Raw genomic sequence first — 17879 nt, 5'->3', positions numbered from 1 at the left:
ATTAAAATATATTTTTCGGACATTTTCAAGCTTTTTGTTATAATTCAATGCTCTAATTTTTACCGCGCGTAGGAAAAAAAAATGTATCCAATTTCCGTAGGGCTAAAGTTCCTCATTGCGGCCCTGCACCCGTATGCTAATTAGAAGTTAAAATGTGTCTTTAATTTTAACCACAAAGTTTTCTGTATGAAAAAAAAATATATATTTATTTTTTCAAAACATATTCAATCACAGGCTACCGCCGAGAGCGCTCTAAATTTTCCTACAAATATACAGATTTTCGTACATAAATATCGATGTTACTTTATACCGTCTCGACGAAGATAGCGTTTATTTATAGCGTTAGTTAATGTTAAAAAAAACAATCTGTTAATTTCTCTACAATTTTATTGTGCACGCGGAAATATTGATTGACACAACAGAGCAAAAAAATTACCTCCAAAGCATTGAGCATGTAAGGTTTCATAATTCGAATGAGTAAACACTTTGATAATCCAAAGGCCCTAATTTTATTATATTATACGTTTGTCAGAAGCCATTTGGAATACGCATCTCAGATATGGAATCCCCAGTATGTCATATATATAACAAGAATAGAAAATATTGAAAACAAATTTATAAAGTACCTAAAATACAAAACCGGTATTTCTTATGTATCTACTCTCACTGCCTCCACCTACCATGGAATCACTTCTCTACAATACCGCAGAGTGTGTGCGGACCAACTACTGCTTTACAAAATTATGACAGGAATAGTTGACTGTACAGAACTACTTAGTTTAATAGCAATACATGTGCCAGCCAGGATTTGTAGACGGTACCACCTGTTTCATGTACCAATAAATAAAATATCGTATGTTAAAAATGCTTTTTTTCGTAAGACTTTCAGTGATACAAAATTTAAAGATATAGATTACACAAACATCACTGTCAGATTAAAAATTTACACTAAAAATGCATTATGTAACTTAGTAGACATTATAATAATAAATATGTACATCTCCCTTCCCCTCCTTATCCTCTCTTCGAGCATTATTGTCCTAATCCCGCCCAATTTACAATAACTTACTGTTCTAAAAAAAAATATTAAAAAATTATTTAATTATATAAAAATATTTACGAGTGCATGTAAATAACATTTTTATGTGTATTTATTAAATATGTAATATATTTTCTTTACTAACTTTGTATAGTTTGTGAGAATCTGTTATTATTTCTGAGTTTATACATCTATATCTGTTTGTTTACTATAAATATGTATGTAGGACTGTGATTTCCCAAAAAAAAAAAAAATTAAAAAAATTCTGAACCCTCACCAACATGAGGGAATATCTCGCCTCGTGCGAACTCCATGCATTTGGTTCACAAATGCAGTGCCCTATACACCACTGAGTGGAGAAAGGGTAATGGTGATGTTCACCATACGATACTTTGTGTAGTGCGTAGCTGCCAGCTCTGTCCGTGGTGACAAAAGAGGGCTGCTAGCAGGGTTGCCAACTCAATCGACCCCAAATCCGGAAAGTAAATAAAAAACATTTTTTTTAACCAAGCCGGACCGAAGGCGGGAATCAAATCCCCCATAGACCGATTTTAATTCAATAACTCGAGTATTGTTAAACTATTTGCCCTAAATTTTGTGTACATATATTTCATGGTCATGTCATACCATATATATGTGCTACAAACTTTTTAATAATTAAAAATGGAATGGCCCGCGCTCAGACGCTTTAGTCTTTGTGGGCATTTTTTCCAATTCAAGTTATAGCTTAATTTTAAGATGTATTTTTCTAAATTGTATTTTTGTAATTATATTTCTATGTAAATAATATGTGTATGGAAAAATAAACAAATTAAAAATCATTTTTTTTTTTTTTTAATGAAAAAAAAAACAAAAAATAACAGAAATAAGCATTTTCCTGTTTTTGTTTTTAAATTTACAAATTGTTTGATATTAAAACAAAAAAAAGACGTAAATAAAATACAAGGGTCGATTTCACTTTATGTACATTAGCATTCAGCAAACTAACAAAAATGAATAAAATACACGAACGAGTCAAATACGTAAAGACATGAATAAATTATTGCACGATCATAAACACTCCCAACTTTTTATTTTCGTGACGCTGGGGTCGTTTGGTCCCCCCGTTCGGATCATGTGTAATTTTTTGATGCTTAGTGAAGAATAACCCGCCAAGCCTCTATTCTAGAGGCTTGTCAGCAGGTGGGAAAGAAAGAATATAGAAGGATGTTATGAATAATACACTAAAACATTCAGACCAATGGAGCATCGCGGGAATAGAACCAGCGACGCCAGTTTTGCAGTTGGCCGTCTGTCAAATCAAATATGCATTTATTTAGAAAAAATAACTTAGAATTTATTTACCTATATATTTTAAACATCACATGTGCAAAATTACAAGCCAATATTCTACTTAAGCACCAAGCATAAATCAAACAAGCGAGGCAGTGCGGTATAGCGGAATACTCAAAAGGATCTATCGGTTCCTATATGGACAATGCCTGTTGTAAGGAGCATTTAAACATTCAATGTGAATGTGATGCTTTATATCATAAAAGAAGCCTAGTCCACGGGGAACAACATTTACATATTCTATGATAATGTAATGCTATGTTGCTTTGGAGGTTTGGGATTTAGCGAAATGATAACTCTCGACTTTCACACAGTAGCCAGCCGGGCTCTTTATAGATCTGCGCTTGGAGAACTATTCACGGGGGTCTGTCACAATAGATCTTTACAGGTCGCAGTGACGTCAGAAGCTTGTATAGCACTGACCCCCGCTTCTAAGAATAAGAATAGAAAACATTTATTCACAAAATCTAATTTAAAAAAATGTTACTGTGAAAAATCAAGGTCAAAACTGGGCATATTCTCTTAAAATTATATTTTTTCCACTGCGCGCAGAATTAGAACGATTTTATGACAGAAAAAAAAATTCGCTAAAAAACACGCAAAGCCGCAACATTTGCGATTGGGAATGCATTTTTTTTTCACAATTATTTACAAAAAAAATCAATCTACCCACATTATTTCCCTCGCCACAACTTTTAAAATATTATGCTTAAAAATAATAGTAATCATCATACAGGAATAGATTTCGGGAGATTTTAGCTGAATTCCGGGAGTCGGAAAAATATAAAAACCTTTTTTTTTTGTTTTTTGTTTTTTACAATATGCATAAGAGGTAAAACAGAGTATTCAAAAAATAAAGCATAATTACATAGCAATGAAATACATATTAATAGTAAAAATAATAAACAAAAAACCCACAAAGGCATGGCCTGTTCGTGGTTATACAAGAAAATATCAATGAATTTTTTCTCCTATTATAAATAATGGACAGTTATAATATTTTTGTGTAATATAAGAAAGAGAAAATAAAATATTCTGTAAAAGATTATATAAATGGAAGATTATAAAAAGGGAAAATAAAAAAATATTTTAAAAAATAAAAAAATATTCCTTATTATTAAAGGGCAACAGAATATATCATAGAAAAAAGAGTTCATATCTTTAGTTAGAATCCAGGATACTGCGTGTTTTTTAAAAGAAAAAAATTTTGAAAGTTTGTAATCAATGAAATATTATCAGTAAAAATAGAATTTAAAAAATTTGGGCCTATAAAATATGCATGTCTCTGTGCGAGCCTCGTTTTACAGTGTGGTATTTCTAACACACGATTCCTTCTTTGACTTGATCTATTTGAATTACTTGTAAATAAATTTTGGTTCAGTATATTTGTCTTAGGTCAAAAACTTTAGTATCTTGTAACAATTAGAAAGAGGGAAAAGTGCGATTTTTGTGAAACATTATTTTTAATATAAATTTTTGAACAGTTTCTAATGGTTTAATGTGGTTGTGGCAATTATTCCATAGGAAAGCGATGACTGTACAAGTGCATAATATACCATTTAAATCGTATTTAGCTGGGCGTAAATACTTAGTCGTTTGAACACATAGGTTAAATATATTCGTTTATTAACAATTACTTCAAGATGAGGGAGGGCAACCCTAGCAGCTAGCCGCAACAGATAAACAAACGCTTCGTGGAAATCCGACGCCATTTCTTGGTAGAGATCGTCTCCATTCCGACTGAGGATTGCCCGCTCTATGTGCGACGTGACGTCACAAAATCTTATCGCGGTCGCTGCATTGGTGCAAAAACTTTTCCACAAATCATATCGTAGTAGGTAAAATCGGAGATAAAACTAAGCAGATAAGAACTATTATAGTCGGGCCAATGATAATGTCACGAAACTGCGCTCCGGCCAGTTTTAAAATACGCCATGAAAATAAGATTACTTTCTCATTTGATATTGTCTTAAAAATATAATATTTGTCACAAAACAAATTATAACTATTACTATACATTTTTGTTTACAATAAATTGGGGCGGAAATTAAGAATCGGGTTATGGCGTCTACATTTAATAATCTTAAAATTATTCGTCAGATAAAAATCGAAGCACACATTTTATTGGCTGTCTGAATGTGATTTCAAATTATTTCGATACCGAAAAGTATAAATTGCCAAATGTGTTATATCCGCGCCGTGTTGTGAGTTGTGAATGTCTCGATTGATTCATTTAAAAAGGTAAAATAGCCTACCTGTGCAGGGCCGGCACCGGCTGCTGGGCGCTCATCCCCCAGCGAGGGCCGGGGTGGGGGGCGGGGGCGCCAGGGGAGGGCCGCCCCTCGCTGCGCCTCCGCCCACTGCTAAAAATAATTTTAAACTCAGTGAAAACAGTAGAGTTAAATTAAATTAAAATCACGGAGTACGAAATTGAAACATTCTAACCTTTCCGAGCCTAAGCGTTTAAAAAATCAGCGAGTTTCTGGGTACGTATTTTGATGGGAAGTTAAAATGTATCTTCAATTTTATCTACAAAGTAAAATTACGTTTTCTGAATGAAAAATAGTATGGGTTTTCATTTTTTTTTCTAAACATATTCAATTACCGGTGACCGACGAGGATACTTTGAATTTTCATACAAATATACACACTTTCGTACATAAATATCGAAATTAGTTTATACCGTCTCAGTATATACCGATGAAGATAGCCGTACCTGGGCCCAGATTACAATGCAAAGTTAACAGAGATAGCTCCGGCTGTCTGTAAAGAACAACCGATATTTGTGTACGAAAATGAGTATATTTTCATAAACATTTAAAGTACCTTCGTCGGTAACCTATAATTGAACATGTTTAGAAGAAAAAATTATATGCATATTTTCCTTTTCATACAGAAAACCTTATTTTACTTTGCAGAGAAAATTGAAGATAAATGTTATTTTCTCATTGTAATCGGGGCCCAGGAATAACCCAGCTAAAATGCTATAAATACGACTCTAAAAACAAATAAATATATAACTATAAAACTGTTTCATAATATTTCGAGTTTTCTGCGAAATTCGCAATTTTTTTCATAAAATACTGTTGAGAGAGAGTGCTATATGGCTTCTCTCGCTGCTACACGTTGAATAACACTGATCTTAAATAACGTAATCCGTTCGTGGGGAGGTACATCGGGGAGTCGGGAGAGGGAATGCATGACAAATCTAACGCACGAAACCCGGATTTTTGTGGTTACTGCTGGAAATAAGCGACCGAATAGCAAGAAGTACACGTGCAAACTGGCCAACGCGTCAAAGATAATTAACTCATGTGTGATTATGATGTAACACGAGTCAACATAGGATATCTCTCTTATTTATTTAAATGATGAAGTTGTATTTTTTGTAATCTTCAAATGGACATTTTCACATCGGATTTAATGATGATTTTTTAAAGTTTTATATTTTATGTCTCAAGATCTGGTCCCTTTCTTCTCGGTGAGTTTTACTGATTGGTCGGTGAACTGACCGTAAACCGAAAATCTATTACAACTCTCTTGTCATTGGTTGATTTGGAAGAACTAGTGACGCAGCGTCGTTCAAAGTACTTCGTTTTTATTCAAATGTATTTTTTTTTTCATACATTTTCAAGAAACTTGGCAGTACAATGTAATGTTATATTTATTACCGTGCGTAAGAATACATTTTTTGTATACAATTTCCCGCATAGCTAAACTTCCTCATTTGGGAACGGGGAGAAAACCTATATATAAATTAGAGCATTAAATTATGCAGCAAAGTTTGTACAAAAAGAATGTACAAAAAATTTTTTTTTAATGTTTTAATAAAAACGAACTACTTAGGACCGGTTGCATAAAAGTTGGTATAAATTTAGTTTAAAGTTAAATATTTAAACTTAGTTAAGGCTCAAAATCTGGTAACTGAAAAATTCCGTTGCATCACCAATATTTTAGTTAAGTTAAAGTTAAAAATGTTGCCACTGTAAAGGTTCAAGTTTCACCCTAAAAATTGTTGGGATTTTTGGGCAAGCACGTACTTGTTTATTTACATGTAGCAATACACATGCCCCCCGACGCGTCTTTGAGCACAAACGTTTGAATTTCGTTCTAATTTTCAGTGTGCGAAAGGGTGAAGCAACACTGCGCATTCTGAGAAGAAAAGAACAAAAGGGACATCGTTCTTTTTGAACTAGATAAAAAATTAAAAGAGCAAAAGCTAAAACAAAATGAAGAACTTTTTACTCTAGAAGTAGAGCAAAAAAAGGACATTTTTCGGGCAACTATGGCAGCCTTAAATGCCCAGAAAGAGTTATCTGAGCTCAATCTAGCTCTATTCAAAAATAAATAAACAGCATTTCAATACAGTCATGATTTAGATTTATTTTACACCACGCCGCTAATGATCAAGTCCTGTGTTTTGAAAAATAATTAACAATTAAAAATTCAAATAATTATTAGTTCTTCACTTTTTTGACATTCGAAATCTTGCGATAAAGTCGGACTCTTCCCACAAAAGATGGCAGATCGCATTTAACTTTAAACTTAACTTTAAACGGCCCCCTAGCGGCCGGTTAAATAAAAGTAACTTTTTTGTTAATATTTAGTTAACTTTTTTTGATGCAACGCATTTTGACATAAAAGTAACTTTTATTTGACTTTAGCCCTGGCTTTAAATTATCTTTTGTCGATGCAACCGGCCCTTGGAACGATACTAACTACGAGTTGTTTGAGAAATTTGGGATCTTAGACATAAGGCAATTATATTTCTTTAGAATAATACTGTTTTTGAAAGCAAATTATTCGACCAAATCTCAAAAGGAACACTCCCACACTATCAAAAGTCTTCACTCAAGTCTTCACCTCAAGTCACCAAAAAAAAAAAAATACCCCAGGGTTACAAAATTAATATTGATAATATGAATATAAATTATGTGGACGAAATAAAGTATCTCGGGGTCTACTTGGATAGATATTTAAATTTTAAAAAACATACTCAATATGTAACAAAAAAAATTCAAAAAAAAAAAAAATTATGGGAAGATTACGAAATGTAATAGATTTAAAAAGTAGTATTCTTACATATAAAACAATAATATGTCCACACATAAATTACTGTTCTTCCGTTCTTTTTTTATGTAATGAAGGAGAAATTCAAAATATACAAATTATTCAAAATAAGGCAATGAGGATTATACTAAAAAAGTATATATATTCTAATGTAGAAAGAATGCACAAAGAAATTGGCTTGCTTACAGTGAAGCAATAAATTAAATATAATGTGGCAATTTTTATACATAAAATAATTAAGGGGATGAATAAAATAAAAACAATAATAAAATTTAACCAAAAATGTCATACATATGAAACACGGGGTAAAAAAAAGATAAGATTACCAATGAGGAAAAAAACAGAATCTCAAAACTCATTGCACAAGGGATTGAAGCTGTACAATGAGTTACCTGAAGAAATAAAAGAAATAGATAAAATTGAAATATTTAAAATTAATTTGAAAAAATATGTAATTGAGAAATTTCAATAAAAAATTGTAATATTATTAAAAGTTTATATTAGTTCTTAAAATGTTATGAACTAACTTAATAAAGCATTAAAAAAAAAAAAGTCAAACTAGAGGATGGGTCATGGGGTCTACCACAAACTCTGAATTTGGGAAAGAAATTTCAGGTTTGTGGGCCCCAAAATATTCAATATGTTACCCGAACATTGCAAACTTGGATTCAATTAATTAAATTTATAAAAAAAATATTACTGGGTTTAGGTGAAGAGAAATCGGAAAGTTTACTAAAAACATTCTTAAGAGAGTGTTAAAAAAATTCATGAAGCAAGTAGAATACAAGTGTCATTTGCATTTTCCAAATTATATAGCTTCTTTAAAATTTCATAACCTTGATTCATTTAACACAGAGAAGAGATATTTTCGATCAGATCCTGCTTTACAAATTTGTAAATAATAAATTTGATTCCCCAGATCTAATTCATCTACTTGACTGTCTGACATTTTCTATATTCGTAATATTAAAACTAACCATCGGAAACATTCTACCATCCCTCGTATATGTGAAGCATTTAACAAGAATTTTAATAGTCTTGATATATATAGCACTCCATTTAATTAGGTACAGAAGAGAGCTAATAGGCTTGATTCAAAATAACAGAGAATAGACGTTTTGTCTGTTTTCTTGCTCATAATCATTAAATCAAATGCAATTTTCCACTCCTACTTTCCTCCAATAATCCTGCACCACTCCTTATCAATTTACTTATTTTCCTTCCCACTATCTCCTTGTTTTGTCCATATTTGTTTAATTTTTATTTTATTTTATTTTATTCAGAAAACATAGTCGTGCATAAAAAAATATTAAAAACAACGGTTTTCTAACATAAAAAGACCAATTAAGTTTACATAAATTATGCAAAAGCTTAAAACATTAAATGTGACAAGAAAAATAAATAAATAAGAAACTCAAGTGAGAAAATATTAATTGTTAACATTTGCGTTTTCCATGGAGGTTATCATTGGTAATAAATAAAAATACAGAATGCACACCCCGAGCCATCCACGCACACACACATGAACGTTCATATCAAAACATACACAAACATATACATTACATGCATACATTATTTTAATTCATAGTATATGTATTATTTATATAGTTTAAACCATAGAATAAAGAATAGTCCAGAAACCGCATACGCACATCAAACAGAAGGCGACTCAACTACTCATAAATGAGTAGGTTTACGTTTTGACCCATTAGTTTCTTTGTAGACGTCGCTCAGTACGCAACTCCTGATTCTAATTTAACCATGCCTTGATGTGTACTTTTAAAGCGTAGAAACACTGCTAGGATCTTAAAGAAACAGGATGCAATCACATTTCATGTGTAATTATCAAATGAATGTGTTTGTCACAAATGCATTACTTAAAAATTTAATTATTTTTCCATCTGTCAGATTGTCGAAGAAACAAAATGGAAATTTCGTTAGTGTTGCCAGAGTAGTAAATTTTTTTACCCTACTTTGCTCATATAATAAGAGAAATAATGAAAATTGAACCTTGGATTAAACAACGCCGTGGTGGACATTTGGCCGACATTATCTTTAAAACATAAAATATTATTTAACATCATATAAAAATATCCGTTTTATGTAAAATAAAATTTGTTTTATATTTTAAGTTCAAAGATAATTAATTCAATTACTCTTATTAAATTACTCTTTACTTATCTACTCTGTTGTGTCAATCAATGTTTCCGAGTGCACAGTAAAATTTTAGATAACAAATTGTTTTTTTTTTCACCTTACATTTGTGTTATGTTTATATTCTTCGCGATCTGGCAATATTACTCGGTGACGTCAAGTATGCGCGAGGCGAAAGTGTGTCTAAGTAGGGGAATTATTTTTGATTATATGGTTTCAACCGTCGTCGATTTATTGTAGTATAATTTAGTGAATACATATTATTGTATGACAGGCCCTACTATGTACACATTTGTTATAGTTTTTATTTATATAATTAAACTATAAATTTTATTTTAATAAATAAAATAAAATTTATAGTTTAATTAAATATTGTATGAATGCATAGTAAATTAACTAGTCGGTAGTCATGTTATTGTTTATTTTGCATAAAAATGTCTGCCTTTAAACAGGTTATACCTAGTTAGGCAGGCTAGACATAATCCAGAGAATTATACCACCTAAAACATGTTGTAGATAAAGAAATTGTAATTTTTGTTCATAAACTCTGATTATTATTATTATTATATTTGTTTATGTCAGCAGTCATTATCTTGTGTGTTCATACATTGTCAAGAAACTTCGCCATTCAATAAAATATTTTTTATTGCTTGCAAGAAAATATTTTTTAAATCCTATTTTCCGTAGCACTGAAATTCCTCATTATGTAAATGTAATTAAATATATAAAAAAATACAACCTCTTTAACTCCTTACTGATCTAATATTGAAAATACAAAAAAAATATTGACTAAAATTAACTTGTCGGTGGCGATTAAAATAAGGTAGGTATTAAAAAAAATATTTAAAAAACTTAAATAGGTACCACCATGAAAATAATTTATTTGTTAAAATATATATTGTAAACAAACGTCACAGATCAATACAAAGTTGTTCGAAACAGCTGTTTTTGACAGATGCCTGTTGTTTAAAAAAATAATCTTGAATTACGGATAAAAGGCGTCTATTTTGATGATTTGATCATTCATGTATGATTCTAATTAGCGTGCCAGAGGTGTCATCTATATAAATAGTAATAAACATGTTAAAATTAAATTGCGCGATATGATTTGATGTTGATTTAAATTGAATATTGATTCAACAATGAAGGACTGTCGAGGAATCTAATGATTGTTGTGTATTGGGGATTAAATTGACTTTGACAGGCAATGATCAGATTTAGATAGTTCTGCTAACGTCAAACATATTTATAATCTTTCTACAGCGGGGCGATACGACGCGACGCGCCGCGCTCATCGATTGAACAAAACAAATATAACCATGACTCACCGCTGCACTGAAATTTAATTTCCACCGCAATATTAAATCAACACAAAATTATTACACAAATCACTAAAATGTTGATAATATCGGCCACTTAGTGATAAAGCATTGTCAACACGCAATCATTGTAAATTCGAGCCACGAAAGATAAAATTACGGTCGGGAAAGGACAAAAATATATACACGCGAATACATAGCGCTAGTGTACGAATTTTGAAAAACACGTTGGATTTTTTGAGATAGCACTGAAAAATGACATGTGAATTTATTGTCCCGCATAAGCAATACATACGCATAATACTGTTATTTCATTTTTTGATCCCGAGAATCTCCGTTATTCATTGGTGTGAGCGAAAAAGTATATGGATAGAAAGGTTATTGAATTTCTGTAAATTACACGGTGCTGCCATCTAGCGACCACACCTTGTAATTTTGTGAAATCTTCAGAAAAACACAACGAACTGCGGATACAACGTTAGCGATTCGTAAAATACTTCGTAACGATCTTGAACAAAGAGAATACAAATTATTTTATTTTTCAACAATTTAAATATTCCAAACAAAGCTGATTGCGCAATCTACTTAAACGCCAACAGTTTAAAAATTTGAATAATGGTTTCGTTATGAAATTGTTAAAAATAAAGCTTTTATAATAATACAAACCTCCAGAAGTTATTATGATTGCGAATTACGTACTTATTTGTTTATAACAATACTTATGGGATTTTATGATGTAGGTACATAATAAATGAAAAAAAGTATTTAATGCCTTCATGTTTTTAAAAAAGCAAAATTTCTGTTCCGAAAACTACTTGTTGTAACTAATACTGTTAAATTATAAGAGAAATAGGGAACATTTCACAGAAGGAAATGTGGAAGTCCAGGCATTTATAGTGCTTACAACCTATCATTGGCTGGTTTGAGTGGTTACTTTATACATTGTCGGCCTCGTGGTATAAAGGTCAGTGCGTTTGCTTACCATTCAAGAAGTATCGGGTTTGATTCCCAACATGTTTAACATGAAATATTTATTTAAAAGGGTGTTTTTACACGAGAATATTTCATAACTACTGGACTGGTACCTTAAGCGTAATACTGATCATCTTACCTTCATGTAACCAAAATGATTTCGTTACACTACGATTTATGTACTAAATTAGTGTCCTATGCACCATTAGGCGCAGAAAGGTGCATATTATATTTAATACTAATATACTAACTTGTATATATTATATTACTAACACATGTGTAAATATTTAAAAAAAATATTAAAAAATACACCACACTGGCCAGAACATCCGAGTTGAGATGTGAAAAGGCCATGAAAAAACGAAGAAGAAGAAGAAGATGTACAGGTTAAATTAATATTTTAAAAAAAACTACATGAAATGTATACATAGTAGGGCCTGCCATCCAATTATATATTTTCACTAAATAATACTTTAATAAAGCGACGACGGCTTAAAGTTTAAACTATTTAAATAATAAATATACCATACATAAAAATAAGATAAATATGGACAAAACAAGGAGATAGAGGGAAGAAAAATAAGTTATATTGTAATATTTTATTTTTTTTCACAAAAAATGTTACAAAATACACACACCTAAACAAAAAAAATGTTTAATAACAGTTGCATAATTATGGCAAATTTATTGATGACCTTGCGTGTCTTCAGTTTTCTTTACCCTAATGATGCTTGGTGCTATATTATTCATTTAGTAAACTGTTGGCAGACAAAATATTATTACAGACAGATATTATTTGGACGTCTAAAGTAAAGTAGATTCCATGCTTTGCTTTTGCACTTTTAAATGGGTAAATATAGTAAAATTGGTACAGGTATAGTTTTGATTCAATGATAACTAATATAAATAAAAACAAATCAACTTGAGTTCTAAAAATCATATAAATATGGCTTTACAGATAAGATTTTTTCGTATTTGCTTTCGAAAGGTAAAAAGTAGGGTAACACTTTCTAATTGCGCCAATACGACGGTGTAATGTTATATTTTTTGACGACAACTCGAGTGAGAGTGTATGTTCACTAGTGTCACGAAACTTCTGCACTCTGTTGATTAAAATTTGAAACACAATTAGCTTCTAAACAAGGTCAACAGTCTTCGTAAACTCGGATGTCGATGAAAATAATTTATTATTTTCGGTTCTATACGTTGTTTTCCCACAAAGGCGGTGTAAAAGTGCGCGATAATAGTTATCCGAAACGGTGTCGCGGCGGCGATGATCGCTCCCGTCGAGTCAACGATGAAAACGTTACTCGAATATGGATGACCTAAAATACGAGTGCGACGAGAAAAAAAGTCATCCGTTCCGGCGTAAAGACTCAAAACCGGAATTATCGGTGCGAAATAACTATTCCGAATATGTTCGCCCCCCGCCGGGGTCATCTCGCGTGCGCCGAAACGGGACGTCCGCGGTCACAATGTGATGTGTCAACCGGATTGTTTATGATGTGATCGGTGGTGATTGTTTGTACACAGCGGCACCCGCGAGCGCTCATGGAGGGCGCCAGCGAGCAGCGGCCGTGCCCCGCCGTGCGCCTGCCGCGCCTGGAGACGGACTTCGAGCAGAGCATAGACGACATCGCCCGCCAGCGGCTCAACGGGCGGCCGGCGACCCGCAAGCGCCGCTCGCGCCGCTCGCCCGACTACCGCGAGGGCAGCGCCTCCGAGGGCTCGGAGCGCGCGCCCAACGGCCTGCCGCGCCGCAAGGCCCGCCGCCGCGCCGCGCCGCGCGCCGTCGCGCCGCCGCCGCGCTCCGGCAAGCCGCGCAGCATGATGGCGCTCTACCACAGCCAGATCTCCCACGACTCCAACGCCATCAAGATCCGCATCCGCAAGGCCAGCTCCCAGATTCCGGTGAGACTCCTCGTACACACCTCGCTCTCTACTCTCGCATTTAGGGTCCCATCGGGGCGTATCGGTGTGGTAACAAAAAAAACTATTTTTCTTACATTCTATGCGGTGTTTCACGGGAAAGAAGTACTTGCTGGCCATCCTTTTCTGAGAATTTTACTTTTGAGCAGTTCTTTTTGCCCTTTTACGTATCTGTAGAACTTCGCACACGTCATCCTAAAAATAACCTAATACTGCAATATTCGTTCTACACTACAGTCCCTCGCAGCTGACGATTTCTTTCGTCAGTCCACTGGGCTTGACTTCAATGATATAACTGTTTCCACTGCAGCGTTGTCAAAAATAAATCCTTTTTTCAAGTGCAGAATTTATCAACTTCTACCGTATCTAAGCATTTAAGCCACAATGAAGTTCTCTAGACACTTACATTGCTAAAACCATTTGCCATCCAATCTACTCGTCTGTTTTCAGTATGGCCGTGGAAGATTTTTGTAAGTTAACAGCGTTGCTGCCTTGTGCAAGTTTCAATCGGGAGAGTATAAGTTTTGTCAGGACAGGGGATTCAATAACGGTGAAAGTTCCAGTATATATGGAACCCTTCTCATGTTGCGCAAAGACATCTCTTCGTAATCAAACTCAGTGTTTTGGATCATTTTATAACCTCATCAATAAATGTATCGAAATGTTTTCATTGAAATGTCGTCCATATCTGTAGTGTTCATTACTGCATCAAAACTGCATAAATTTCTTAGATTTTCACTGCCGTTCGGACAGAAATGAGTTCATCATCACTCCCTTTCCGCACCTAATGGTGCATAGGGCACTGCATTAGTACTCCAATTGCAGTGTATCTTGATATTTTTTGTTACATGAAGGTAAGATGAGAAGTCTTACGCTTCAGGTACCAGTCCAGGGACTGTGAAATGTTCTAAATAAATATTCAATATCTATAATGTCGGGAATCGAACCCGAGACCTCTTGCATGGTAGGCAAACGCGCTGACCATTACACCACGAGGCCGACAATAAGTTAGTCAACATAACAAACCTAACAACGGAACAGGTGAATGCTGGCAACCTCGACCTTATGATTAAACCTTTTCATTGAACTAATTTTTTACTAAAGTTTATTTACTACGCCTAAAATACGCTAAGTCTCGGCTTATGCATGCATCTTTAAAAATAAAAGCTGGATTATAAAAAGTCTTGCAGCTACTGAGCGCATGGACTGTTTTTTTATGTTTGATAATATTTACATATTGAAGCAAGATTACCAATCAAACAACAAGGGTTGGCAACTCTAAGCACAAAGCAATATCATTTTCAACGCCCGGTTCGTTGGCAATTCGTGCCTGAACTACTGTTTTAGACAATTTCTAGACATCGTACTATTTGTGTGTTTGTTTGTTTGATTGATTTTTGCTGGACTAAAGTTTCCAAGTAAACAAGAGACCTTGATACAAAATTTATACTACGGTAATGCTGTTGTATACAATGCTCGTACGAACACACCTTTCGTTGAATTATCAATATAACCTACAGATTGTAACAGCTGTAGATTCAAATATTCCACTTACGAACACAATGAGATCTTTTGAGCACTCTAGAATATTGAAGATTTACATAGATAAGCCTCAATTTTTTATAATACTACATAGAGAAGGTAACATGAGATTAGATTTAAAATAGTGGTAAATTCAGAGTTGCAGGAAGGGATTTCAAAGTACATATTGTGGGGTAACTCATTATATTGTTATATTGTAAAAGTCACTTGTGCCATATAGTAAATAATACAGAAATAATAAAAATTAAAAGTCAGTAACTTTTTTTTTTTTTTCATTTCCTTTGCGCACCTAATGGTGCAGAGGGCACTGCATTGGTAAACCAATCGCAACGTATCTTTATCACTTTTTTTTGTTACATGAAAGTAAGATCATCAGTCTTAGGTTTCAGGTACCGGTCCGGGGACTGTGAAATATTCTAGTGTAAAAACACCCTTTTAAATAAATATTTCATTTCAACTTTGTCGGGAATCGAAAATATAACTAAATGTGAGATCAGTATGGATGGAAATATTCTGAAACAGGTAGAAGAATTTGTGTATCTGGGAAGTATGTTTACTAGGGATGGAAAGACTGAGAAAGATATTGAAAGGAGGGTGTGTGCCGGAAACAGGGTGAACGGTGCACTGAAATCTACTTTGGCAAACAAATGTTTATCGCAGGAGGAAAAACTAGCAGTTCACAATGGAGTTCTAGGGCCAACTCTAATGTATGGGAGCTAAGTGTGGAATTGGAAAAATAATTATGAAAGTAGGTTAAATGCTGTCGAAATGCAATCCCTCTGGCGAATGTGTGGTAAAACGGTGTATGATAGGTGCACAAATGTCGAGATCCGTGAACTATGTAAGACTGAGACATGCATTATCGACAGAATTCAAGAAAAAGGTGCTGCGTTGGTTTGGACATGTAGAGCGAATGGACAGCGAAAGAACGGCTAAAATGATCTACGATGCGAATGTTGATGGATGCAGAACGCGACGAAGACCGAGAAAGACATGGCACGATCAAGTCCTTGAAGATGGACATGACAAGAGTAGAAATAATCGGCGTGCGTGCATGAGAAGATGTATGAATGTGGAGGGAGCATGTCTGTATGCAAAGACAGAATGATATGACGTTCTATCCTCTCTTTCTACCCCTACAGAGAAAAGGTGTGTTGGTTTGTTTGTTTGAAAAACTTAAAAAATCAAAGCGCTGATAATACGATGCATAAAAATTGTAAAAATATTTTTTTGGCTTAGTTTAATAGTCGTTTAACAAATAAAAAAAAAGCACTGAACTTTCCAATTAATAATTGATTTTTATGTGGACAGCTATAAAGGATCGAGTACTGGCCCAGTCAGAAGAACCGGACACTTGCCTAAAAGGGAGGGGAGAAAAATATGCTTGTATTAATTTACAAATGTGTATATTTCCGTCCCCTTTCAGTAAGTGTCAGGGCACTGGGCCCAGTGATGTAATAATTTGTATGTGCCTATGAATGTATTGTATTTATGATGCGTGTGAAATAAAATGCGAACCCCCGGATGAGTATTTTGGACTTGACGGGCTACTCTGGGATAAGAATCCTAAATAACAAATATAGTGGAGATAAATTCGCCTCGTAGTTTTTTAAAATTTTTATATGGGAGTTGCTTTATTATTTACCTTGCGTATAATATACGAGGTTTATATTTCAAAAAGTGGATTTTTCTGCAATTAAATATCTTAAAATTTATCTCAACTATTGGGATCAGGAGGGATATATTAATGTGGGCTAATCAGGAACTTCTCAGCATTTGCTTACGTGGAGAGGAAACCACTTAAAACTCTTCAAGACAAGCCGGCCTGTTGGCAGTAGTCAACAGGCCTTCCGTTCCACTAGAGGAGTGTTCGGCATTTTGTTCCCTACTTTGGTTTATTTTACCAATTTCCTGAACTATATTCATCATGTATGATACCAAATTTATTGCCATTACCTCCTAGTGCAATATTTTTAAGTATGCAAGGGTAGCAATTTTCTGATGAACATCTAAGCCCAGGTCTATAAAGAGTGTGTGTGTGGAAGGCGAGAGTTAAAATTTTGCCAAATCTCCCCCTCCAAGCCCCAGGTCTATAAAGAGCCCGGTTACTGTCTGGAAGGCGAGAGTCTACATTTTGCTAAATCTTCCCCTCCAAACCCAGGTCTATAAAGAGCCCGGCTACTGTCTGAAAGGCGATAGTTTACATTTTGCTAAATCTCCCCCTCCAAGGCCAGATCCGTATAGTATCGAGCGATTAGGTAGGGGGCGAGCTCTTAAATATCCTCAGGTTTAACTAGTGGTCCCTGGAGGATGAGGCTCCTTTTACGATGTAAAGCATCACATTCACGTAGAATGTGTACAGGTGTTTCCTCATCTGCCCTGGAGAACCTGCATCTAGAAGTTTTGGAAGGTTCATTCTAGCAAGGTGTTTGTTTAACCTGCAGTGCCCTGTAAGGGCTCCAGCGATAACCCTCACATGATTTCGTAACACGTACCCATAGTTAGTGAGTACTGTTTATTTA

General features: G+C 34.1%; 2 protein-coding genes across 3 annotated transcripts in view; one reads left to right on the top strand and one right to left on the bottom strand.

Annotated features, from left to right (window-relative positions):
- The window catches only part of raw (NDT-like domain-containing protein raw), a 249203-nt gene extending 237865 nt beyond the window's left edge, over positions 1-11338 (bottom strand). The window contains exons 1-2 of one of the 2 annotated variants that reach the window (XM_088224191.1): positions 10924-11338; positions 4627-4734 (exon numbers count right to left, since the gene is read on the bottom strand). In XM_088224191.1, the coding sequence (XP_088080317.1) occupies positions 4627-4661 (35 nt within the window). In that variant the 5' untranslated portion in view covers positions 4662-4734; positions 10924-11338. The remainder of the gene's footprint in view (positions 1-4626; positions 4735-10923) is intronic. The other variant, XM_088224192.1, reaches the window with a different exon arrangement.
- Positions 11339-12489: 1151 nt separating this feature from the next.
- The window catches only part of Fbl6 (F-box and leucine-rich repeat protein 6), a 28875-nt gene continuing 23485 nt past the window's right edge, over positions 12490-17879 (top strand). Inside the window, exon 1 of the mRNA XM_088224169.1 lies at positions 12490-13797. Within this exon, the coding sequence (XP_088080295.1) occupies positions 13438-13797 (360 nt within the window). The 5' untranslated portion in view covers positions 12490-13437. The remainder of the gene's footprint in view (positions 13798-17879) is intronic.

This window comes from Micrasema longulum, unplaced genomic scaffold (assembly GCF_059751315.1).
Source record: "Micrasema longulum isolate JH-2025_06_02 unplaced genomic scaffold, ASM5975131v1 h1tg000271l, whole genome shotgun sequence".
NCBI classification, from domain to species: Eukaryota; Metazoa; Arthropoda; class Insecta; order Trichoptera; family Brachycentridae; genus Micrasema; species Micrasema longulum.
The sequence above is the reverse complement of the archived record's forward strand: the minus strand, read 5'-3'. Positions and strand labels throughout refer to the sequence as shown.